The following is a 24730-nucleotide window of genomic DNA, read 5'->3' as shown; positions in this document are numbered from 1 at the left end:
TCCAGTCCCCTTACAGGATCCTCCCTCTCATCCGTTCTTCAACAGTTTTGCACCCTTCCTGTTGAATGGGCCAAGATAACATTGGACCATTGAATCCTTGGTATAATCTTGGCAGGATATGTCCCTACCATGATATGCCCAGCATCATTAGTTCAGCATACTGCTGAATCTGTCAATCACCCCTCTGGCTGGAGTTGCCTCAGTGGCATGATCTCCTCTCCCAGGACCAAGGCCACTTACTGCACCCTGATCTGGAGTCTCTGCATCTCACGGCATGGAGACTCCATAGCTGAACGCAGGGGAACAGGCCTGTTCATCACAGGTTAGGCAATTTCTGCGGGGTAGTAGAAAGCCTTCCACTTGGGCTGCATACCCAGCCAAGTGGAAATGGTTCACCTGCTGGGCAATGTCCCATGGATTTCCACCCGAGCAGTTCTGTTCTTTCCAGAGTCGAAGAGAGGTCGCTATCCAACGCCTGGGTAACAAACGAGTAATTGGAATTGCTCATTTATAAGCATAAATTTAATCTAGTTTGTATTACTGAAACCTGTGGGATGATTCGCACTATTGGAATGTTAGAATCAATTATTATAACCTAATTAGGAAGGATCAAGGGAGTAAAAGGGAAGGGAGAGTGGAACATAAATGGTATTACCTGTTTTGAGTCACTGATAACTTGAAAGAAAATTATCTTGAATGCTTATGGATCAATGTATTTAAAGTATGAGATTAGTTGGTGTCTGCTACAGACCACCAAATCATGCTAGGAAACAGAATGACCACCTCTTTACACATCTATCTAGAATGGGTAGGGAAAAAAAGCTGTGTGATCATGTGGAAATTCAGTTTAAGTGACATGTACTGGAGGTCTCATGCTGTCATTACTAAAACGTCCTTGGAAATCTAAATATTATACATGACAATTTCATAACTCAGCAAGTGTTTGCAGCCAACATGGAGGAATCTTTTAGATCTTGTCCTACTAGATAAACAGGAACTGATCACAGAACTAAAAATGAATGAGATCTTAGGTACAAGTTATCATGACTTGATCATTTATAGAGTGCAAGCAGAATAAAGTCCTGACCAGTAAAATAAATAAATAAAACACACTTGATCCTTTAATAAAGTCAATTTTACAAAGCTGAAAATAGATGAGCCAAATCATCTGAGAGGAAAAATGTAATAAAATATGTGAATAATTAGGAATCATTTAAGAACACTTTAATAGATGCCCAAAAAGCCACAAGTAAGGAAGAAAGCCATATTGGTTAAAAACCAACATGGTTTAGAGAGAAAGCGAAGGCAGAGATATCTAGATAGATAGATGTATCTCTCTCTCTCTCTCTCTCTCTCTCAAACATTCACACACCACATACACACACGAATAGAAGAAAGGGGAAGTTAATAGTAATGAATATAAATCAGAAGCCAAGGGGGACACAAAGAAATCTGGTCAGCAGAGGTAGGGACAGTAAGGAGTTTTTAAAATATATTAAGAACAAAAAGAATCGTGACAGTGGTATTGGTCCATTTGTGATGGAAATGGTACAGTTATCAATGATGCAGGAAAGGCAGAAGTGTTCGGTAAATATTTCTGTTCTGTATTTGGGGGAAAAACAGACTATAGTCTTGTCATATGGTGATAACACTTTTAATTGCATTAGTATCTCTTAAGGATGTTAAACAGAAGCTACTAAAGTTAGACATTTTTAAATCAGCAAGTCCAGATAACGTCAATCCAAGAGTTTTTAAAGAGCTGGCTGAGGAGCTTGCGGGACCATTAATGTTTGTTTTCGATAAGTCTTGGAGCACTGGGGTGGTTCCAGAAGATCGGAAGAAAGCTAATGTTGTGCTAGTTTTTAAAAAAGGTATATGGGATGACCTTACAAATTACAGGCTTGTTAGCCTGACATTGATCCTGGGCAAGATAATGGAGAGCTGTCATGGGACTTGGTTAATAAAGAATTTTTGTTCAACATCTTCATTAATGATCTAGAGGATGGGGTAGATTGCACCCTCAGCAAGTTTGTGGATGACACTAAACTGGGGGGAGTGGTAGATCCCCTGGAAGGTAGGGATAGGATACAGAGTGACCTAAACAAACTGGAGAATTGGACCAAAAGAAATCTGATGAGGTTCAACAAGGATAAGTGCAGAGTCCTCCACTTAGGAAGGAAGAATCCCATTCACAGCTATAGACTGGGGACCGACGAGCTGGGCAGCAGCTCTGCAGAAAAGGACCTGGGGGTAACAGTGGATCAAAAGCTGGATATGAGTCAGCAGTGTGCCCTGGTTGTCAAGAAGGCTAATAGCATATTGGGCTGCATTAGGAGGGGCATTGCCAGCAGGTCACGGGAAGTGATTATTCCCCTCTATTCAGCATTGGTGAGGCTACATTTAGAATATTGTGTCCAGTTTTGGGCCCCCCACTACAAAAAGGATGTGGACAGGTTGGAGAGAGTCCAGCGGAGGGCAACAAAAATGATTAGAGGGCTGGAGCACAGAACTTATGAGGAGAGGCTGAGGGAACTGGGCTTGTTTAGTCTGAAAAGGAGAAGAATGAGGGGGGATTTGATAGCAGCCTTTAACTACCTGAAAGGGGGTTCCAGGGAGGATGGGGCTAGGCTGTTCTCGGTGGTGGCAGATGACAGAACAAGGAGCAACGGTCTCAAGTTGCAGGGGGGGAGGTCTAGGTTGGACATTAGGAAAAGGTTTTTCACTAGGAGGGTGGTAAAGCACTGGAATGGATTACGTAGGGAGGTGGTGGAATCTCCATCCTTGGAGGTTTTTAAGCTGAGGCTTGACAAAGCCCTGGCTGGGATGATATAGCTAAAGTTAGTCCTGCTTTGAGCAAGGGGTTGGACTAGATGACCTCCTGAGGTCCCTTCCAACTCTAATATTCTGATTCTATGATTCTATGAAGAATTAAAGGAAGGTAGTGTAATTAATACAAATAATTAATACAAATCAACATGGGTTAATGAAAAATAGATCCTGTCAAACTAACTTGATATCTTTTTTTTTTTTTTAAATGAGCTTACAAGTTTGGTTGATAGTGTTGAAGCGATAGACTTCTGTAAGGCATTTGACTTGGTACTGAATGACATTTTAATTTAAAGAAAACCCCTAGAATGATATAAAATTGACATGGCATGCATTAAATAGATTAAAAGAATATTCAAGGAGTTGACTGAGGAGTTATGATTCATTAGCGATTATCTTCGAAAAGTTGTGGAAGACTGGAGAGATTTCCAGAAGACTGGAAGAGGGCAAATATAGTACCAGTCTATAAAAATGAGGAATAAAGTCAACCTGGGGAATTACAGACCAGCCATCTTAACTTGAATACCAGGAAAGATAATGGAGCAAATAATCAAGCAATCAATTTACAATTACCTAGAAGATAATAAGGTGATAAGTAAAAGTCAGCATGGACTTGTTAATAACAAATTGCGTCAAATCAACCTTTATAGCTTTCTTTGACAGGATAACAAGCCTTGTAGATGAGGGGAAGTGGTAGAGGTGGTATATCTTGACTTTAGAAAAGGTTTTGGTAGTGTCTCGCATGACCTTCTCATAAACAAACTAGGGAAATACAACCTAGATGGAGCTATATAAGGTGGGTGCACAATTGGTTGGAAAACTGTTCCCAGAGAGTAATCATCAGTGGTTCACAATCAAGTTGGAAAGGCATATCAAGTGGGGTCCCACAGGGATCTGTCCTGGGTCTGGTTCTGTTCAATATCTTCATCATTGATTGAGATCATGGCATAGAGAGTACACTTATAAAGTTTGTGGACGATACCAAGGGGGAAGGAGTGCCTTGAGTGCAAGGGACTGGACTAAAAGACCTCTCAATTTACCTTCCAGTCCTACACTTCTATGATTGAATACTATGAACCTGCCAAGGGCTTGAATACCACTGCTCCCATGCCAGCTCACATTTCATGGTAGTCAATGCTATAAATGAGAGAGACAGAAAACATTGCTCCACGTCTGCTACTCACAACATGAAGCTCAAGACCTGTATCTTCTTGGCTGCAAAAGTTATTCTTCAGCCACAAAAGTTCACAGTAGCTAACTACCATGTGGCAGGTATGATCAGACAGATTACAGCATGTTGTTAATTTTCCACAATACCAGGACAGTTCCATCGCTGAAGGTCAGATAATTGCCAAAAGTCTCTTTGCAAGCCTCGCTGGATGCGGCCATTTTAGGCTCTCATTCTGTGTCAAATCCCCATAGTTACATACCACAGTTGTTTGGATTCCATTCACTGTATTCTGAACGTCCTGGAATCTTCCATTTGAAGGCCCAAGCTCTTCAGCAATGCCACAGATCATTCCTTTGATTCATTGAAGGACTAGAGTGACCTTTTGATGCCTGGCATCTAAGCCCCTGCAACCAAGAGAAAATTCATCAGGAAACAGACAGCTCCACCATCTTCCCCTGTCCAATACAAAACCTTCCAAAGAATCATACAACTGCCCAAGAAGAGGCCCAGATTTCACAAGAAGGGCCCATCATCTGTTGCCTCCCAGTCAGCAACTCTGAACTTGCTGTTTTGACTGTTCATTTGAGGGTCACGAGTCCTTCCATAATCTGAGTGATATGTTGCACCACTCTGCTGCTCCACTTCCTCCCCCTGCAATAGTCTTTCCCATTTCAAACTTTCTTGGGAGCACATCACATCAGACAGATGGATGCTTGAAGTCATTACGTTACATTAGGCCTACTCCATTCTCTTCAGACTCATCCCCCATCACTTTCCTACTCTTCCCTTTTCAGGAACCCTTCTCACAAGGGTCTCCTAAGGCAGGAGTTAGTTTAGAGGTGATCAGAATAGTTCCCTATCTTTCGTCAGGAAAGGGTTCTATTCCGAGTACTACGTGAAACCCAAGAGGAAAGGAGGACGGAGACCATTCCTGGACCTCAGGACTCTGAACACATTCATTCTAATGCAAAGGTTCAGGATGGTAACCCTAGCAGCAGCAATACAGTCAGTTAGATCTATGGAACAGGTTTGTGGTCCTTGACCACTGCATCCAGCTCATACATGTGTCCTGCATTTTGATGTTGGCAACAACCACTGTCAGTGTTGAGTGCTTCCCTTTGGCCTTTCAACTGTGCAGAGAATCTTTACAAAGGTCCTCTCAGTCATTGCAGTCCATCTGTGGCAGATGGGAATAGTCGTCTTCCCCTGTCCGGAGAAGTGGCTTCTCAAGAGTCATTCCTTCCCCAAGGTACAGTCAGCAACCAACAAGGACCTAGCCCTCTTCCATTCTCTGGGGCTATTACCCCAAAAAATGGATTTTGGGATACCCCTATAATAACCTGCCAAATACCCTCTAAGTCTGCTCTTCCCAAGTTTTATGCATTTCCAGGATTAAGGAAACAATAAAGGACACAGATATAATGGTCTGATAAAATGATTGACACAAGCAGCATATTTTCCAAAACAAAGTATCTTTTTATTAAAGTAACTAATATTAATCTCTACCACAATATCACCTAAAAATAGAAATTAGACACAAATCCTTATGGCAAATTAAAGAGCATTCAAACCCCAATAGCATACAATTTAAATAATTCTAAGAGAACTGCTTTGCTACAAATGGCCAGTTCTTAACAAATCACTGACAGCAGTTCTTAAATTATACTTTAGATTTTCATAAATTGCAATTAAATAACAATATTTTATGCATTCTTCTTAGCGTGCACACATTTCAAGCATACACGTTAAATACCATGTTACGTTACACTAAAAATTATATTTAAAAACTGGCAGGCTTACTTTATAAATTCTTTTGGTATCCTTCTTTAATCGCTGTTACTGCTCGGTTAGCTTTGTTTTGCTCTGGTCTTCTCTGTCGCTCTCTGCAGTTTCTGATTCTTCTTTAGCAGCTCTCCTTGTTGGCTTCCAATTTGTTTGTCCGTCTTCCCCCAACTGCTTTCCTCATCAACTCCTGACTGACTATACCTGCCAACACTCTTGTACTCTTCTAACTACCTCATCTTCAGCAACCAGAAGCAGCATCCCCAAACTAGCCTAAGTCAGTTCGGGTTGAGGCTGCTTGACCTTTGTCACCCGTTTTATTCTGCACATGCTCACTGTTTATGTCAGAGTTACGATTATGCCAACCCTTTTCACCTGCTGGGCCTTTTGCCAGGGTGCCATCCTAGCGTTCCTGGGCATTCTGCCAGTTAACTGAACTTTTCATCCTCTTAGTACTGAGCATGCTCAGGATCTGCTGCTTTCATCTTAGAATGAAGTGGCTTCTGCTTATTCATCCCCAGCTAGGGTGACTGCCCAATCTATTTCTGTTACCTTGCCTAAAAACATACCCATTTCAGACATTTGTAAAGCTGCCACCTGGTTATCCATGCTTACTTTTTCCCAGCCCTATTCTATCGTACATGCTTCCAGGGTAGATACAGCCTTTGTTGGATCTGTTCTTGAATCAATACTAGATCTAGTTTCGGTGTTCTTCAGGAGCCACCTAAAGTGGAGCACTGATGGGGACAACCACTTGAAGGAGTGGTTGGTTACTTGTACAGTAACTGGAGTTTTTCAAGATGTTTTGTTCCTGTGGGGTGCTCCACTATCTGCCCTCCATTCTCTCTACTTCAGAGTCCTTGCCTCTGGCCAGATTTCGTGATGGAGAAGGAACTGGAGTGGTGGTGGCCCACCCTCCCCTCTGTGTCCTCAGATCAGAGCACAAGGCTATATAGGGCACTGGCGCAGAACCCATGAACACTGTTACCAAAAATCTCCAATGAAAGTGCACAGGCGTGCATGCACTTAAAGTGGTGCACCCACAGGGACAAAACATCTTGAACTCCAGTTACTGTATAAGCAAGTAACCTCTCCTATGTGGAGTGTTTTGTTTGGTGTTAATACCTATGACAACCATTTGTTTTGTCCCTTAAATCCTAAACAAGAATAATTTTATATTCTAGTCAGTAAATAAAATGTTGTTATGCTTTTGAGAACAAGATTACAGCTAGAACCTTCTCCAGTTTCCAATTTGGTTAATTTTATACAAAAGATGCTGTTGATTAGAAGTTTCATTTTTGCAGAATGAATTAGACTAATTTCTATATTCTTAGTAAACATTCCTGGCCAGATTTAACTTTGCTTGACCTATTTAGTCTGGCCCAATATCCAGGGCAATGATTCAGTTCCCCCTTCCTTGGAAGATGCCTTTCAGTAGCTGATCAGTTGATGAGTTTTTAAAATTTCTCTATCCTGTGGGTTGCAGTGTGGGTGTGCAACACGTTCTAAAGTGACTTTTCAGAGGGGGTGTAGATTTGTGAAAAACCTGTACAGTTGATGTATTAAATATTAAAATGTTTGTCCTTCAGCTAAAGAGAGTGAAGACAAAGAGAATCTCCCAAAAAGGACTTCAGCTGGTGGATTCAAATTCACTTTTTCTCACTCTGCCAGTACAGCTAATGGAGCAAATAGTACAAACAGTAAATCTGTAGCAGCTCAGACATCACCAGCAAGTTCTAATGGTTCCTCTTCAAAGAACACAAACTTGACTACAGCGGTAACAGCCGCTAAGGTGAGAGAACTTGCATTTGTAAAAGCAGACATTCCCTACTCCAGAAAGAGTAAGAGTATGAGTTTTCATCATTCTAACCCATGTTAATGAAACCCTATTGGTTGTGCTGTGTTAAGTCCTATATTATGTGGCATAGAAACAAGTCTGAGGGCAACCTGTCTTTGATGGAATCAGTTAATGACAAAATATTTCAAGCTGTCACATTTTGCTAAATTTGGAGGAAAGTAAAAACACTTTTTAGTAATTCTAACCTCTTGTAGATTTTACCAACTAGAGTCACCAATCTTGCATTTCTGGCTGACATGAGGAGCTCAAATTCCCAAATGTTAAACAAGCTGTTACTCACGGCACAAGTCTTGTTATTGAGATCACTAGATTTCCTCTGTCTCAATGGAAACATTTTTTTCTTACTTACTGTTTTTGTGATGTGGCGTAAACAAGATCAATACTGATTGTTTCCTCTGAACCGTTTAGATCAGTGGAACCACAGTTATGGAATTCATGCTCATGCTTTTAAGCAGACACACACCGGACTTGGTTGGTACTTAGACTCATGCTACTGAGAGAGACCAATGTTTAATTTCTAGTGCAGTCACTCCCTTATCCACAAGTTCTTCTGAGGCTGCAAATAGGAGAGTTATTGTCAGCAGTTTTGCTTTTTTTTTTTGCTTAGAGGAGGAAGAGTGTTTTTAAAATGGGAACTTATCAGACCCTTAGCCAAGATAATAGATCACTGTGCTACATGGCTTTTAAAAAGGGAGAGGTGTAAATTGGGTTGATGAGTGTGATGCGGCTCCTAAGGACTCTTAAGAAGGAAATAATGGACACACAAAAGGTAATACTGAATAATAGGATTAAAGATTTTTAAATAATGTAAAACAATTTAGTGTCTTTGGGACAAATTCACAGGGAAAAGCTAGTTTTCAATACTGGTATTTTCCTTGATTTTATGCAAAAGCATGATCTTGCCCTGATATGTTGGAAGATTTACACTAAAATATACATCAGCCTGGGTCTCAGTACTTTGGTGGTGACATCTTTCTTCAACAAATGACTGTTAGACATCTCATCATTTTCTGTTTCATATGCCCAGCCACTGTAAGCTTTTTTTATTGTAGTTGGAAGTCTGTAAACCTAGCATGCCATCCTAATACACTAATCTTCTGGAGCTGTGTCTCCCCTAGAGAACTGATCAAGGGGCATCTGGTATTTTCACTACAACTGCGCATTTCTGGGAGATGAATTTTTTCAAATGTGAGGTTTTCTTTCTTTAAAATCAGCAGGGAAGTCTAGTTGGCCTAGTGGATTATCCAGATGATGAAGAGGAAGAGGAAGAAGAGGAGACATCCCCAAGGAAAAGACCTCGTCTTGGTTCATAAAAACATTGAAATAAACTTATATTGTGAGGTCTTAAATGCTGCAACTCTTCCAAGAGCTAAAAAGAGTCTGAATCAGAAAGCTTTCTCCCTTGAATATATAAGATAATACAAGGAGTAGCAAAAGAAACTCGGTATATCAGTGAGAAAGGTTTAGTTCTGCAAACATCAGGCTTCAAAGGAACTTAAATCTCTTTCTAGTAAAATAAGGAGTCTGCCATTCAGTTGGAATGGGCGGGGGTGGGGGGATTAGTAATCAGAACCTGGATGACAGCTTCTCAGCAAGGAAAGTCTCAGGTTTGGGGAGGGTATGGGGAGGAGGGAGGAAGGTATGGTAAATAATTTTTAATATTGCAGGGTTTCTCCAGTGTGTAACAGAGCTAGAAAAATTGTAAAGCTTCAGTTGCAAACCCAGTAATCTTAATTTTGTAATGGTGCTGTCCATTTTGTTCTTTTAGCAATTGCCCCTTTTTAAAAAAAAAAAAAAAAAAAAAAAAATGAAGGGAAAATAATTCTATTTCCATAAAAATAAATTCAGATTTTGGGACCATTTGTTGCAAATTTAATAAAATGTCTCATAGATGGAGTGGAGAGCACCCTAAATAATAGTGCATGTTGAGTTATAAAAACGTGAACTTTTCAACTCACGTTTTGAAGAGGAGAAAAAAAGCAAGCTGGATAATGGACCGTTCTGTTAATTTTGATTGTTCTTTAAACTGGATATCTAGCAATACCTATGTCAAGGATCGGTAGCTTCCAAAAAGATCTCCAGAAACTGCTAGCATCAATATACTAGTATTTTAAACTACACACAAGAATAGCTAGCAGTTTTTCAGGTGATGGAAGAGACTGAACTGAGTCACTTTCTGCTTTATTGGTGAAGCTCTCTTCCTTGAGCAGGAGGTGCATTTTCACATTTGCAGGTTTAAATTGTGTAATTGAGGTGGTTTATAAGAAACGCTAACAAAAGGTTTTGAATAGTGCTGAATATATATATATGGCATTTAACACCCAAAAGTCATTTTGGACCAAGATGGAATTAATACTAACAATACACCAGTCTGTGTTCGAGGCAGAATCAACATGCAGCACCTGAAAATGGGTGTAATATGAAAGCTGCTTTTTTAAGAGTAAAAGCACATTCCATGTACGTAAACAAATTGCAACAACAACAAAAATAGGTAAATTGATGGAGGCAAATCGTTTGAGGTTTTATTTTCAAAGAGCAGCAAGTGAACTGTAAATATTTTAATGTTAGTTTGCCCATATATGATCTGAGATCATGCTGAAATGAGAAAAAAATCCCAAACTACAATTAATGTGTCGGAGATGTTAAACTATGAAACCAGCTGCAATCCACCACATAGATCACTCTTGTAATGTGTTATGGGTCCATTTCTCCTGGAATAGTTTAAACTGAAGCAGGTTTACCTGTTTTGGAGATTTTGTAGTTAATTTTAATTTTAGCTATTGTTTGGAAAATATGGACTGTCTGTGTAGATATGAAGTATAGTTTTTCCATAAAACAGAAGTTTATTTTGTATTAAAAATACCACTGTACTTGTTTTACACCATTTGTATACATGTGGTGATATTAATGCTGAAACTGTAACATTCAGGAATTAAAATGTGACCCTGTAATTCCATAATAATTGCTTTTGTTTGGTTTGTACATGGTAAATTAACTCAATTTTGAAATGTGGCCATTTTAAAGTATTCTTTAATAAGACAAACTATTCAAACAGATTTTAACCAATTATTATATACCACTAGACCAAATGCCATCCGGAATGCAGGAGTTCTTACCAACCAGTAAGCTTAGACACAAAGCATTCTGATTGATGACAGTTAATGTGGGTGAATCTGGGAGAATTATATTGTTGCCCCTTGTGGGCTCCAGGCAATCAAGAATGTGGCCTCCCCTCTTACCCATGTGGTAAAATACTCTCCAACTCAAAGGTAGTGACTAGGAAAGCTAGTTCAAGTGTGATTGGAACGTCATTGCCATTTGCTTGCTCTCCAGATATCCATTTTATTTTTTTTTGCTGACAAGTAGTGTTTAAAGGTAATTTCTTACAAAGTTGTAGTTACCACTAAGAAGGCTCCAAAATGATGCAATGCGTACCTTTCCCCTTCAGAGGCTGAAAATATCACCTGACCTCAGGTGACCCAATTTTTTCTATTAATTACCTTAAACAAAGGTCTTTGATTAAAAAGTGTTGATTTTTCTTTTTTTTTCCTCTAACTTTTCCCTTCTGAAGAACTGCCAAGAGCTTTAAGAATACATTCAGACTAGCTCATAAGCCTTCTTTCTACAGCAAATATGTGAATGTTATGAATTTTTACAGTTACTCTAGTAGAATAAAACTTTATGAAGTGACATTTGATGTCATCTTAAGATTTGAACATTTTTATCAAACTTTTTAAACCTCCCTTTTGGAGGGTGACATACGAAGCTCCCACTCAAACTGGCTGACATGCAGGGTCACCTGCCTCAGGCAAAGATTCTTTTCCCTGTGATTTATTATATGCTGTCTGCATTCTGCTAGGGAACAGCCACATTCTAATGCCTGGGGCTCCTCCACTACAGATTTAAAAAAAAATTACATCTGCCAACATGTATCAGTTATAAATACTATTTTAATAAAAAGTTACATGAAATTTTGATTGGTTGGGTGGTTTTTTACTCACTGTGACAGTCAAGCATAGTTAGTGATTAAACCTTACAGACGACAGCCTTTTTGCTGAGAGAAATATTCTAAGCAGCATTTATGACTGGACAACAGTGAATTGTGAACAAAATGGCAAAAATTTGTTTTTGAAATTTTGAATTCTGGGACTAGATCATTATCAGTTCTTTCACATTTTACTTAACTGAGATGACAAACATTAAAAATGTTTAGTTTTAAAAGTTGTACTTTGCCACAAAACACAGGCTTGTAACTGGTAAATAGGTCCAAAAGGGTTTATTTAAAAAAAAAAAAAAGCACCTACAGTTACTATGAACTTGGTGTCTCATGAATTCAGAGGCTTCAGCTGCACTTCCTGTTTCTCAAACAAATCTCTCGAGATAGTGCTTCCCTGTTTGTTAGACTATCATATTTGATGCATGAAAAGGGTAATATTTCTTTGTAATGACACACTAATAAGAGAACCAAATTCTGTATTTTTACCAATTGAGAGGTATAAGAATTCTTTAGATGGTGTTTTCCATGTTTTAAACATCTCTAGTATGTTTTGAGAAAAGGAAGTGTGTCCATTTACATGTAAAGGTGTGTGAATTTTCTATATATTAAATAGAACAAAGCCACTTATTTAAAATTACATCTATGGCTAAGCTTTTCAAAAACAGGTGTCCAAAGGTCAGATCTTAAGTCCTTACTGCACAAGGGTGACCTGCTCCATGGTGAGGGTTCCTAGGTGCTATGGTAATAAAATACATCATAAGGCGCTGCCTAAATAGGTAGCCTAATTTTTCTAAAGTGCTAAGCAACCAGCAGATCCCAGAGAAGTCAGTACTTCAGAAAATTTTGGCCCACTGGGTCAGTGTGTGAAATCAAGCTTTTACTACTGTGGGTGCAATTTAATTTTAAATATTACATATATGAAGAAATGAGTTGCTCATGTTTTGTGGAAAATCAACAATATAGTGTTTGAAAGCAAGTAGTTTATTGTTAAATAATTTATTCTAAAAGAAATTCTTGTCCACAAGTATTCTTACAATGAGATTCTTAAAACTCATCGCTTATTAATAACTTCTTCTTTAAGTTTTGCTGCAAGCATTCTCCTCTTTACTAGTAGTCTTTGCTTCTCCTCTTCTGACATTTCCTAAAAACAAAATTAAAATTACATTACAATATAACCTCTCTGGCTGCATAGAAAATTCTGATGTCCAATACTAAAAATCTACTAGAAATATTTAGGTCAATTCAGGCCATAAACAATTAATGAAGATTTTTCTGTAGAGCTCAGAAGTGAATGCTACTACAGTGGTAATTACTTGCAAAAACTGCAAGCCCTGGCAGCTTCCCAAAGTTCAGACTGGCTGATAGCAATGGCATAGGTTGGATACTAGCTGCTGTAATTTACACCTGGGAATCTCACAGTCCAAGCACAAAGAGCATTATGCATCTCATGTTCCTCAGCCATACCTAACAGTTGTTAGTTTTGTGACCAACATAATTTGTATAGCACAGTGGTAAATAAAGATGAATTACAAAGCAATAATAAAAAACGTCTACACATCTGCAGGTATCGCCTTACGCTACCAGAATATGGGATCAAATGGTAGTGAATTGAACATAATTGAAAAAATTAGAGAGGTTTTGCACCTCCCTCAAATCTACTTAATGACTCCAGCTTTGCTGAAGATATCCCACGGTACAGCATACAAATGCTAACTCGCTGTAACCAATGGTATATGTGATTTCAACATGATACACTGTGATATTTTCAAACAATAGGGTATACGAGAACATTGATGGATAACACAAATGTTTGTACAGAGTATTTCAAGCAGCTGGTTAGTGTGGCACATAGCTGTGCGCTGGCCAAGGTGGCTGTCTACAACACCAGGGAGAGCAGGTTGGTGGAGGAGGTGCTCTGCAACTGTGCGGCCTACTTCCATTCCTTCATCCAATCATGTCTCCAAGCAAGGTTCCCCTGGGCTGCATCCGCTGATTCCTTGGCTACTTTTGAGGAGCAGTGGGTGCTAACCAGGGTTCTCTTGCTCAGTGTCCACTTCAGTTTAGCTTTAGTTTAGTTCCCTCCGTTTAGCCCTTTGACTGTCACACCCATCCCTGTTTGTTCATTCGTTGCCCCCTGTAATTAAAGTTGAGTCCTGGGTTCAGTAGCTCCTCCCCTTAGGCTGGGGGGAGGGGCTTTTAGCTGTGGGCAGGCACATGTCCCAGTACCCAAATAGTACATAGCTGTGTGCTTAACTCAATATTTCCTTTTTTAAGACAATAATATGGCTGACATTGCATCTTAAGCTCTGAAGAATGTAACTTCCCCTTCTCCATAAAGCACAATAATCATTAATAGTTTACACATTTGATTTTTTTTTTCCTTCCTGTGAAGGATTTGGTATTGCTCACTGTTGGAGGTTTAGCATCAGACGAGCTGGACCCTGACTATTAGTGGTTCAGACCTTACCACACTATGGTACCTGATTCCTTAAACCCATTATTTTCTATCAGACATATAATTTAAGAAGTCTTTCAACTTTTATTTCTTGGGGAGGAGGATTCTGTTTCCCTGAGCAAGTCTGGCTCTGCCAGTCCCCCCACTACAGAAATAATCCTTTCAGCGGAGGCCTAGACTTCCTTTGAAGTCAGTCAGTGCTGCTCCTTAACTGTTCAGAGGAACAGAGCCGAGTGACAAGAAGTCCAATATTCCAAGTATAATAAAACTTCCATTAATTTAAAAAAAAATCTAGGTCTTTTTAAGAAAGTTGACTTATCTCCCTCTATATATTTTGATCTGTAGTATACTGTTTATTATGACTGTCTTTACTATCAGTTAAATCATTGTGTAATAATGGTACCTTAACATATCGACTTACTTTCTGACACAAGTTATTGCTGTGCTTAATGCCACAAAGCCAATACTGCTATGAAAGAGTCAGGTGAATTGTACTCTCAAAAATCAGTGCAATTGTCAGCAAAATTCTCATTGCAGTCTGTGATATAGAATATTAAGGTTGAAAGGGACCTCAGGAGGTCAACTAGTCCAACCCCTACTAAATCATCCCAGCCAGGGCTTTGTCAAGCTGGGCCTTAAAAATCTCGAAGGATGGAGATTCCACCACGTCCCTAGGTAACCCATTCCAGTGCTTAAGAGACTAGAAGAAAAACATGACCTGAGTTTCCAGTTCGAGGTGGAGTTTGCTGTACTTGTCTATTTTAGAAAATAATTTTTCTAAAATCAAGTTTAACATAGAAGTGCTTCAGAGAAAACCATGATGCTTTTATGTTTATACTTGTACTTAAATCTTGCTATGAGAACTTACCAAAATCTTTTAACTACTATTCTAGTGGGGAAAGAGAAAGGTACTGGTTTCTTTTACAGACGCTTTCCAAGGTTGGTTATGTACCACTCTAAGAATATCTCATTGGGCTCAATTCTGCACAGGCCCCATATTATTGATTCTTCAGTCTCTGGCACAATTGCTGTTTAAGATCAATCGTAAGTACTGGTTTATTTGCATCTCCATTGTTTCCCACATTTTCCTTCCATGTGACCTTGCAAATCTTATGTTTCTACTAGATCACATATTAAAGTCCTCCCTGTATGTTTAATAACTTTTGTCCTATTGTTCCTTGAAGTTTGTCTTTTTGAAACACAGCTTTGCTCTCAAAAGCCCATATACATTCATTTTTCTGTGAAACACATTACTCTGAATTGCTCTAAGGCTGTGGGGTTTTCTTCCACTCTATGCTGGTAGGCAGCAGTTTGTACCAGCTTTAATCATGAAAATGTAATGGCTTTACATTTAGTCAGTTAATGAATTGGCAGAGCAGGCACTGTTTGTATGTGCTTCCCCATGCAAATAGTAGTGATATCAGCAGGAAGTGAAGCTTAAGTTCCTCTCACTAAGATTTTCCTTGAGAAGCCAGCCAATATTTTAAATTTAAAAATCAAAAATAAATTAGAACTGCTAAGAATAAATACAGCAAATATGGATCTTCATGGACCGAGAGTCTCAAGTTGGGGGAGAAAAATGGCACACTCAGTTTTCAAGGTCACCTTTCAGAGCTGTAGGCTGAATACTGGAGATTAGCTACACATATATTTATAACTTCCCCTACCAAGACTTTATTTCCATTAATGTCTCACTAATTTTTTCAAAAATATCCTTTGATAAGAATTAGAATTTCCCCATCCTCCTTTGACAGTGAAGACAGTCCTCAAAATACATATCCAAGTATTTTTTCCTGCTTGTCATGTCAGTGCAGGTCAGATCTACTTTGTATGACAAATGCCAATCTACTAAACCCTAAAGAGGTCCTAACAAAAGTAGGTTGGAAATGTTTTATCGGACTCTTCTTTTTGACCAAATTTCCTGTATATATTTAGGGCCTGATTCTGGCACCTGGGTTCAGTATCCATTGCCTTCTCCAGTTTCTTGTTCTGTTAGGGTACATCCTTAGAGGGGAAGCAAGGCAGCAGGCCCTTTGTTCATTAACTACTTACATAGTGGAAAGGCTTTCATTTTTTATTCTGGTGCTACTTATAAATTCACTTCTTGAAACCATTGCACATTGAGCTCATCTCTGCCTTCCTACACCTGAGCCATTGCCTGGAGTATTGTATAAATCTAAATTAGATTGTATTGGAATACTGCAAGGGACTTGTGTTTGAGTTTTCTCAAAGGCAGACGTACAGTGCTTGCTGATGTGGTGAAGGAAGGGGTCCACATTGGGTTCATTAGCTCCAGACACCAGTTCTAATTATAGGGAGGAAAATTTCCCTGCTTTTTGCTCTTCAAGGTTGTGTTTCAAAAAAGATAAGGCGATAAACGGGACATATAGCTTTCAAATGGTCTTCTGCTGGTCAACTCAGAAATACAGCCCATACTGACCAATACCATGGTCCTAGCTTAGGAACAAACATGGTTATGGATTCTCTGACTCTCACCAATGTGTCTATTCAAGCAGCTGTAATAAGAGGACTGAATTCCCCCATCTTGTTTGTTGAACTTTGAGCTAACTTTCCTTTTTCTATCACACCTTATGTGTAAGGGAGGCATGTTTTGAGATTAGGCATCATTGATTTCATCAGGCTAGCTTCTTTGTGCTACTTTTCAGAGTTTTCTATACAACTTTATCCTTAAGTCTTTGCTGAACCACACTGCAGTGATTTCCTTCTTTCAATCATCCTTGCACCACTAAACAATTCTGCTTGTGTACATTCAAGTGGAACATGGAGCTCTTTTTGCAGGGCAACTTCTAGTGTCTGATTAGGAAAGGATGAAGTAAGTGGCTTAGAAATATAGAAATTGCTGTACAGAACAGACATGATCCTTTAGGCCAGCTTCCTGTCTGAGAATGGTCATTAACAGTTGCTGCAGTGAAGACAAAAGCTAACCCAATATTATTAGCACCTATAGTTATATCTACACTGCAGTTAAAAAGTTCGCAGTTGGCCTGTGCCAGCTGACTCAGGCTCATGTGCGTAGGAGGCTGCTGTGTAGACGTTCAGAATCAGACTGGAGCAGGGCTCTAGGACCCTGCAAGGTAGGAGAGTCCCAAAGCTTGGGCTGCAGCCTGACCCTGAATGTCTACACTGCAATTAAACAGCCCCAGAGTCCCACAAGCCAGAATCAGCTGGCACTGGTCAGCCATGGATGTTTAATTGCAGTGTGGACACACCCTAAGTGTGCTATTTTATACTACACAGCAGGGATTGACGCCAGCTACTGATAACTTATTTTATCAGAGTAAGTGCATATTTGATGCTGTTTTTACTTATAGAACTAATTAATTTTTAAAAATCTCATGAATTCCCTCCTGCAGAATACTTATGGATCAGCTGCCCTACGAAGGAAATTTGAGGTCATTTATGTAAATTTAAAATCCGTAATCCAGAAATAAAGGTTTCACTCCTCATCTGCTTGGACACAGCAACAACTAGCAAAAACAAATGTTTTGGCATCTTCATCTCTTCAGCTCCCTTACAAACTCTCAGTACTCATTCCCTTTCATAGGGGACAACTGGAGCACCAAACAGTCTTGTCTGTATGTTGCTATTCAGAAGCAGTTTGGGTATTGTGCCATATGAGCAATACACACCTATTTCTGCATCTTCAAGAGAATGACAGGCTACAGTAGTGAATTTTCCAGGTCACCACAACTGTCTAATGATAGGAGAGATTACAGCCATCAAGAATAATATGCCAGTTGTGAAGAGATCATTTTACTTTTCCAGGAAGATTGCTTTCAGCAGAAAAGCCTAGATTTTTGTGCAAGGCAAAAAGATGGTAGTAGCATCCCAGCTTCAAGCTCCCTTGCCTTCATACTGCTTGCTGCCTCTTCCACCAACCAGCACCTGAGGCTACAGTGATTTCCTCACTTGAAATACGATAAAAATACTTTACAAAGTTTCAAAAGAAAGAACTAATCAAACTAACCCTTCTACAAAACAACACTTCTCAGAAAATTAAATCTAGCAATGTTGACCATGAACATTGTTTTTCTGTGTGTTAGCAAAACAGGAGCTACCGTTTGAGGCAACTAGTATGTAAAGTCACATCTCACTTGCCGATAGGAGCAAACCATCACACAATGAAGCAGTTTAACAATATCATGTGCATGAACTCAGAGCATGGATTTATTATGAAGATTTACCACTGTAGAAAAAGCACTAAGCATTCTGTTTCTGTCTATACTGGTTTTAGATTGTAGAATTACAATAAATTGTTGCAACTGAGTGTGTTTTGCCATTAAGTTATACCAGTTGTTGGTTGTTCTTTTGTCCTGTTTCAATATTCAGCTGCAACATCCGTATCTTTATTGAAGTAGTTGTGATTTTTCTAAACAAGATTACTCATGATGATTAAAGTGTTCATCCTTCACCTCTTTAGAAGATAATGCCTCCTCTTTCTCCTCTGTATTTGGTGTTGGTAGATTATTTCTTGACTCCTTCTTCATAGCCATCAGTGTATCTCGCTTCTGTTTTAGATAGTCTTCTCGTTGTCTGAGGTGGTGCGGTTCAAGCTCGGATATATTCTGGAATTATTTAAAACGCAAATTTACTAGAAAACTCATTTCAGAGTGTACCCAGTTACATATTTATAAATGAAAGGACATGGAATTCACCGAATACATACCTGGATATTTGGCTCTAGAATTACTGGTCTAACAAAACTAATGAATTTGAGTTAAGGTGCTTAACTCAGTCGTCCACATTACATCATACACACAGATGCTACTAAGAAATTGTCAGAAGAATGGCAAACTCCTGAAAATTGAATTATATTCCAAGGCTGGGATCTCAAGGTCCAGTTTATACTGAATTGTAGCTTTCTGCAAATTAGATCATTGGATACACTGAAAAATTACTTGCATACTGATACTTTACATAAGACAATTCTAGCTGGTAAAATGGTACAGTAACATAAAAATATATACTGGCTGTATAATAGCTATTCAGATACCTTAGTTGTATGATATCATATTCAAATTTTTAAATGGAGTAAGCCTGTTACTTACAAATCCCTCAAGCCCAGCTTCTTTTGTTGCGTTCTTTGAACAATTTCCAGTTGCTGTTTTCTTAATCTCTTCTTTCACTTTGGTAGATTCAGAAGGCTGCAGAGGAGGTTCCATCGCTCTCAGTGGAGTGCGCACTGGCCTTAAATCTTCCCTAGCAGATTTGTTTGTTTCTTCTAGGCAGCAATTTTGCATAGAAACATATCAGAAATATTATATATGTAAACTAACAAAAATGTAAGATTATAAAAACCTAATATTGCACAAATGTATAAAAACATTGTTCATTTAAACTAATTTTTAAATTAGATTTCTCCTTTGACTTAATTTTTTTAAAAAGCCACTTTCAAAAAATGTATTTTGATAAAGCATTCTTTTCACACTGATGTCAACTAAACACCGTATTTCTGTTACGCACAAAAACAGGGAACAGAGGTGGGAGCAACATCATTGATCTGTATGCTAGTCGATAAATGACTAACAAATTACTCAAATTATAGGAATAAAATTTCAAATTCTGCACTTCCAAAAGATCAGTTCATAACATCTGGGCTCTTCTTTCAGTTTTCAGCATTACAGACAGCAGAGCCACTCACGGGCTGAGAGATAGGGCACCCTCTGGCCAGCTCCAACCCCAACTGTACTGTGCAGTTTTTCCTCAACTTGAAGAGACAGACAACAGCAGTATGATAATTTTAAATCAAAGATTTGGTGGGGGAGGAGGAGGAAGTTCTTGAAAGGATAAATAAATGCTTCATATGCGCAGGGTGAACCTAAACACTGGGAGATGGACTTGTTCAGTGTGGAGTTTGGTTATTCTTTGTTTAGAATCTGACCGGAGAGGACTCTTCAGAGCTAATCTTGCCCATGCATTAGAACAGAAAGCAGGTTTGCCAGATTTCTGACTTAGGCAGCATCCAGACACTCCCAGTCACAGAGCTGGCTTGATTAGTGGTAGAGGAAGTGTGGGAAGCATGCTTCAAACAAGGTAAGATTGTCAGCTTTCTGATTCCCCCTCAGTCTACTGGTCATCTTCAATCCTCAATTAGTGGCCATACTGAACAAAAGATGCAGAAGCAATAAGGCTAATGACTTTACTATCTTTTGCCTTGATTTATTTATTCATTTTGTAGAGGTGGGCTTTCAAGAAGTATTCAGAGAAAGCTTCAGACCAGAAGAAAACCATTAAAGAGACCCAGCCTACCCCCCAGGACTTGTCCACCCCTAAATCCCAATAATTACTTCAGTATCAGAAATATGCTGGCGGTTAGGTATACTGCAGCCAAAAGATTTTATGATCCTGACTAGACCACCTGTCAGATTTTTTTTTTTTTTTTTAAACAGCTAACCTTCCACTGTCAGTAGAATCTATGGAGAGTGCCAAAATATTCTAAATTGTGAACTTAGTCACACTTATAGTCGTCCTAGCAAAGTCACACCTGTTAAATCCCATCAATCCTCCTAGACAGCAGGAAGGAATGCTCCAGAACTCTGGAGAATCCACAAGGGCACTCCCATTTATTTCCATAATTACTTGTTTAGTCCATTTTGGAATACACGTCTACTAAAGCCATAGCATCACCAGTGTCTTTAAATCACATCAGTTGAGACTTTTGGAGATCCATTGAGGCTGCATCATAAAAAGGTGTGCCATGAGTAGCATGAACACTGTTAAAGACATCAGGCTCAATGTTCTCACCTTGCTGAAAGCAGCCACCTGATAAATTCTCTGCCACATCTAGTGTCCCAGATCTTGGGCTGGGACACAAAAACTAAGATGCGCTGTGTCTAGAAGTGTCTATTATGTACTCCAATTGTATTAAGGAACAAGGTGGGACTCCAGGTAGTTTTCATAATGAATTCTGTTGACACCAGAACCTCAAGGATTCACCTGTGCCTCCACTGAATCCTTTCTAAAATTATGTCCATGACCAGCTAATTCTCCACCTTAGGGAAAAGCTGCAATCCCATCATATATAAACATCCACTACAACCATCAAGAATTTTGTTGATATACATTATGCCTACATTGGCCCAAAAAGAAAGCACTCTAAATTAATAGTGGTATTTCCCATGTAAGAGCATAATTTTTTCCTATATTTGTTTCTCTTTCTCCTTTATCACAACCTAAATAAAACGTTACACACACATACACACACTCTACTGTAATAGCATGGTAACGTTACAAAGTCAAGCACTTACATGTTTGGAAATGCCAGAATTAAGGTTGCTCATCCAACCCTAATCCAGATCTCTTGTACATATGCATTGTGATAATTCAGTGATCGCATACTATTTTTCCCCACAAACCCTCTCCCATGACACATGCTAGGGATCAAAAAGTGGCTTCAGTTTTCTTAACATTAACATCATGCAGCAGGCCTTTGGGCTTCTGTTGTAGTTCCCACTGATTTCTAGATATTGACAGCCATTCATGTGTGCAGACATCTATTCCAATGACAACTGCGTTTACTGTTGCAACATGGACATCAAAGATCATACTAACCAGCTTACTAATGGATTGATTTAAAAAATACTGTTCCTTTATTTGGAAGAGGGTTTTCTTCCACCTCCCAAGTTTTTTTGTGTATCAACAAATACTTGTCAATAATGATTACTAATCCCCAGTGCATATTGTAAGCATTGAAGACTGGTAAACAGTCATCTTAATGTTACAATCAAAGACAAGAGGTGTCAAAACACGTGTCCTACCAATTTTCTCTGGCCATTGTAGCCTTTACAGGTTCTCATAGTGAGTGTGGCAGGAAGTCAGCAGTGTCCCTGTGTTCCAACTATTTCTGCCCCTTGGCAGATTGTTTGGATGGTATGTTCATGTTGCCAGATGTCTCTCTGCCTACTTGATAAGGATCCGTCAAAATAGGCATTGCCAGCCTTTCTAGAGGAACAGCAGTCTCCACTTACTTAGACATACCAGAGTCATGGGCAATTTCCAAAGAAAATGGAATAGTCTTAGCCATTTTCATAGAATCAAAGCAGGAATTGATTAAAGACTTCGTAGATGATCCAGTCCATCTCTCCACAAAGGCAGGATGCTCTTTTACAGAATATTTTCTAGTATTTTGTACAGTTCTAAATATTCCAAGTAAGAGAATTTCTACGATTTCAGAGTTATTTTGCTGTCATTTCGATTTTTCTGATCTTCAGCCTCCTTCTTCCCCTTTTCAATTCCATCTCATTCATCCTAGTTTTGTACTATCTTATCTCACTTCTCTTTACTTGATACATTATCATCATTAGCCTTTGTTTATGGTCCTTCACCCAGTTTTCAGTCCACAAGACAATGTTCCACTCAAAGCCAATGTGAATTAATTCTCAAGTGATACATGTAAGACAGTGGTCAAATGCTTTACTAAATCCAAGCATTTGTGCAGGTTCACCTGTTTTTTTCTTCCTGGTCAGGAGATGCAAGAATGTTGTACAGCTGCCCATGCTGAAAAGAGAATAGTGCCACTGGAGCAGGGATTGATTCCAGTTGCACTGATGTCTGTGCAGGAATCAGAGCCAAATGTGTCATGTATTGATCAGTTCACAAGTCTCAATTCCAATACACTGTGTACACTCACAAAGCCAAGAGCTCCTACGACATCTGGCATGAACCAAACTTCGGCTAGTTTGATACTGGATGAGTGTATCTGACAAGCTAACAATATGATGGAAATAAAACAAGAATCTATAGAGTAAATTCTGTCTTCTAGAGGACTCAAGGTGACAGGCGGCATCAGTGCTACTGAGACTGCAGACTCCATAGGTTTTCCAGCCACTGAGGACAGAGTGGTATAAGTCTTCAGAGATGAATAGGCTCCTCTTGAGGTAAACCTGTGCTTAGGGAGAGGTGAGTCTATCCCCTGATGTCAAACATGAAAAAGGTGGTGTACTGAAGCCACAAAGAAACTGATGTTTGGAAGCAGCCTGTCAACATGAGATTATCGAATGTAACTGGAATTTCAAGGTGTTCAATCACAGTTTCTACACTTACCACATAAGACCTATGTTGAGACAGATAGTGCCAATGTAGTCACAACACTTAGCTGCAATGCTAGCCTCTGGCTTGTTGATTTCAGAGTAGACTTAAAAGGATTATGACAGGAGTGCCTTCAGGTGCTCACCCTGGAACTCATGCAGTGGTTCTCAACCTATTTACTATTGTGGACCACATCCAATACTATATGTATGTCCCTGAGGATGTCAGATGGGCTGCAGCTGTGTGCTGATTGGCTGCAAGCAGCCCACAGCCGCAGGTTGAGAACCCGTGGTCCATAGTAATATCTGGCACAGACATCAAAGCCATGGTCCAATCTAATTCAGACCAGACACAAGTCCATTGTATCAGTAGTTAAATCACTTAACAGCATTTAGAACACTTTTTGAAGTTGCTGTGCTATTTCTATATTATAGATATCTGAAAAAGTGGTAAAAAGGGAGGGGCATGCAAAGAAAAGAAAATGCACAAGACAAATGTAACAATTTAAAGATGGATGGACTGATTTAAATCAAAGCAATGTAAATCACTGATTTTAATTATGATTTAAATAAGCAGGAAAGCTTGATTTTAAAAAATGATTTTAAAATATTTTGCATTTGTACTTTTTATTATTTTTCTAAGGAAAGGTTGATTCCCATTAGTTGATGACCATTGAAACGTTCATCTGCAACTAGTCTTTATGCTAAATTTGGTGGTTCTTTTTCCTAACTTGGAGGATACACTAATTTCTTTAAGCAGTTATATATCTTAACATATATTTATTCAGATTTAGGTTTTACAGTTTTTATTATGTAAGAAAATGGTGAATGATGCATTTCTTGTTGCATGGAAATTCAAATTAAATGAAAAAATGCACAAAAACAGCATTTTAATCTTTTTTAATGAAATAAAACTATCTTAAAAGTGCTGGATACATAAAAAAGTTTATCAAAGTTTATCAAAACATGTTTTGCATTTAAAACTAACTGATTTATTTTTAATACAAAGAAATTATCTGTAGTTAGTAAACTGAATTGTTTCTGGCAGCATATCCTTCAAGACTTTAAATCTGTCACACTCGCACACCTACTTTTTATTCATAGATTAAAAAAGGAAAACAAACTTTCCTGCGTTGACAGTTCCCAATTGTTTCTTATCTTTTAATGAAATAGTAATTGAACTGATCTAGTTGAATAAACTGAAATTAAGAAAATATTCCCTGTGCACCTGCAGAAGAGGCTACTGGTGTCAAAATCTAGTTCAGCACTTCGCCAAACTCTGATTCCAGATGCTTACCAAAAGACTTCCACCTGGCCAGTAGACTAACTTTCTTTAAAACTTGGCAACAGACATATACTGCTTAATGTTATTTTTTGTATTTAGTTTAATTATTTTAATAGATCATAATAATTTTTGGCCTCAACACAGTTTGTCAATTTCACATTTAATTTTAAAGTCCGTTTTTAATTTTTTTAATTTACATTTATCCACCTTGATTTCAAAAACAGTTCATTTCACTGATCTAAAGCCCTGTGAGAATCAAGCCTGAAGGCACCTATAATCACAGATGTAGCTTTTTTAAGTGAAGGAGAG

At 38.7% G+C, this 24730-nt stretch overlaps 2 protein-coding genes across 4 annotated transcripts in view; one reads left to right on the top strand and one right to left on the bottom strand.

Moving 5' to 3' along the window:
* PPP4R3B (protein phosphatase 4 regulatory subunit 3B) overlaps positions 1-9467 on the top strand; it is a 54866-nt gene extending 45399 nt beyond the window's left edge. For 2 of the 3 annotated variants that reach the window (XM_067565173.1, XM_067565175.1), the window contains 2 exons: positions 7369-7571; positions 8852-9467. In XM_067565173.1, the coding sequence (XP_067421274.1) occupies positions 7369-7571; positions 8852-8950 (302 nt within the window). In that variant the 3' untranslated portion in view covers positions 8951-9467. The remainder of the gene's footprint in view (positions 1-7368; positions 7572-8851) is intronic. The other variant, XM_067565174.1, reaches the window with a different exon arrangement.
* Positions 9468-11898: 2431 nt separating this feature from the next.
* CFAP36 (cilia and flagella associated protein 36) overlaps positions 11899-24730 on the bottom strand; it is a 53826-nt gene continuing 40994 nt past the window's right edge. The window contains exons 8-10 of the mRNA XM_067565176.1: positions 19159-19331; positions 18523-18675; positions 11899-12775 (exon numbers count right to left, since the gene is read on the bottom strand). Coding sequence (XP_067421277.1) covers positions 12686-12775; positions 18523-18675; positions 19159-19331 — 416 coding nt within the window. The 3' untranslated portion in view covers positions 11899-12685. The remainder of the gene's footprint in view (positions 12776-18522; positions 18676-19158; positions 19332-24730) is intronic.

This window comes from Emydura macquarii, unplaced genomic scaffold, assembly GCF_026122565.2.
Source record: "Emydura macquarii macquarii isolate MOO-44397 ecotype Brisbane River unplaced genomic scaffold, CSIRO-AGI_Emac_v2 contig_2676, whole genome shotgun sequence".
Taxonomy (NCBI): domain Eukaryota; kingdom Metazoa; phylum Chordata; order Testudines; family Chelidae; genus Emydura; species Emydura macquarii.
Note: the sequence above shows the minus strand (reverse complement) of the source record. Positions and strands in the feature narration are given on the sequence as shown.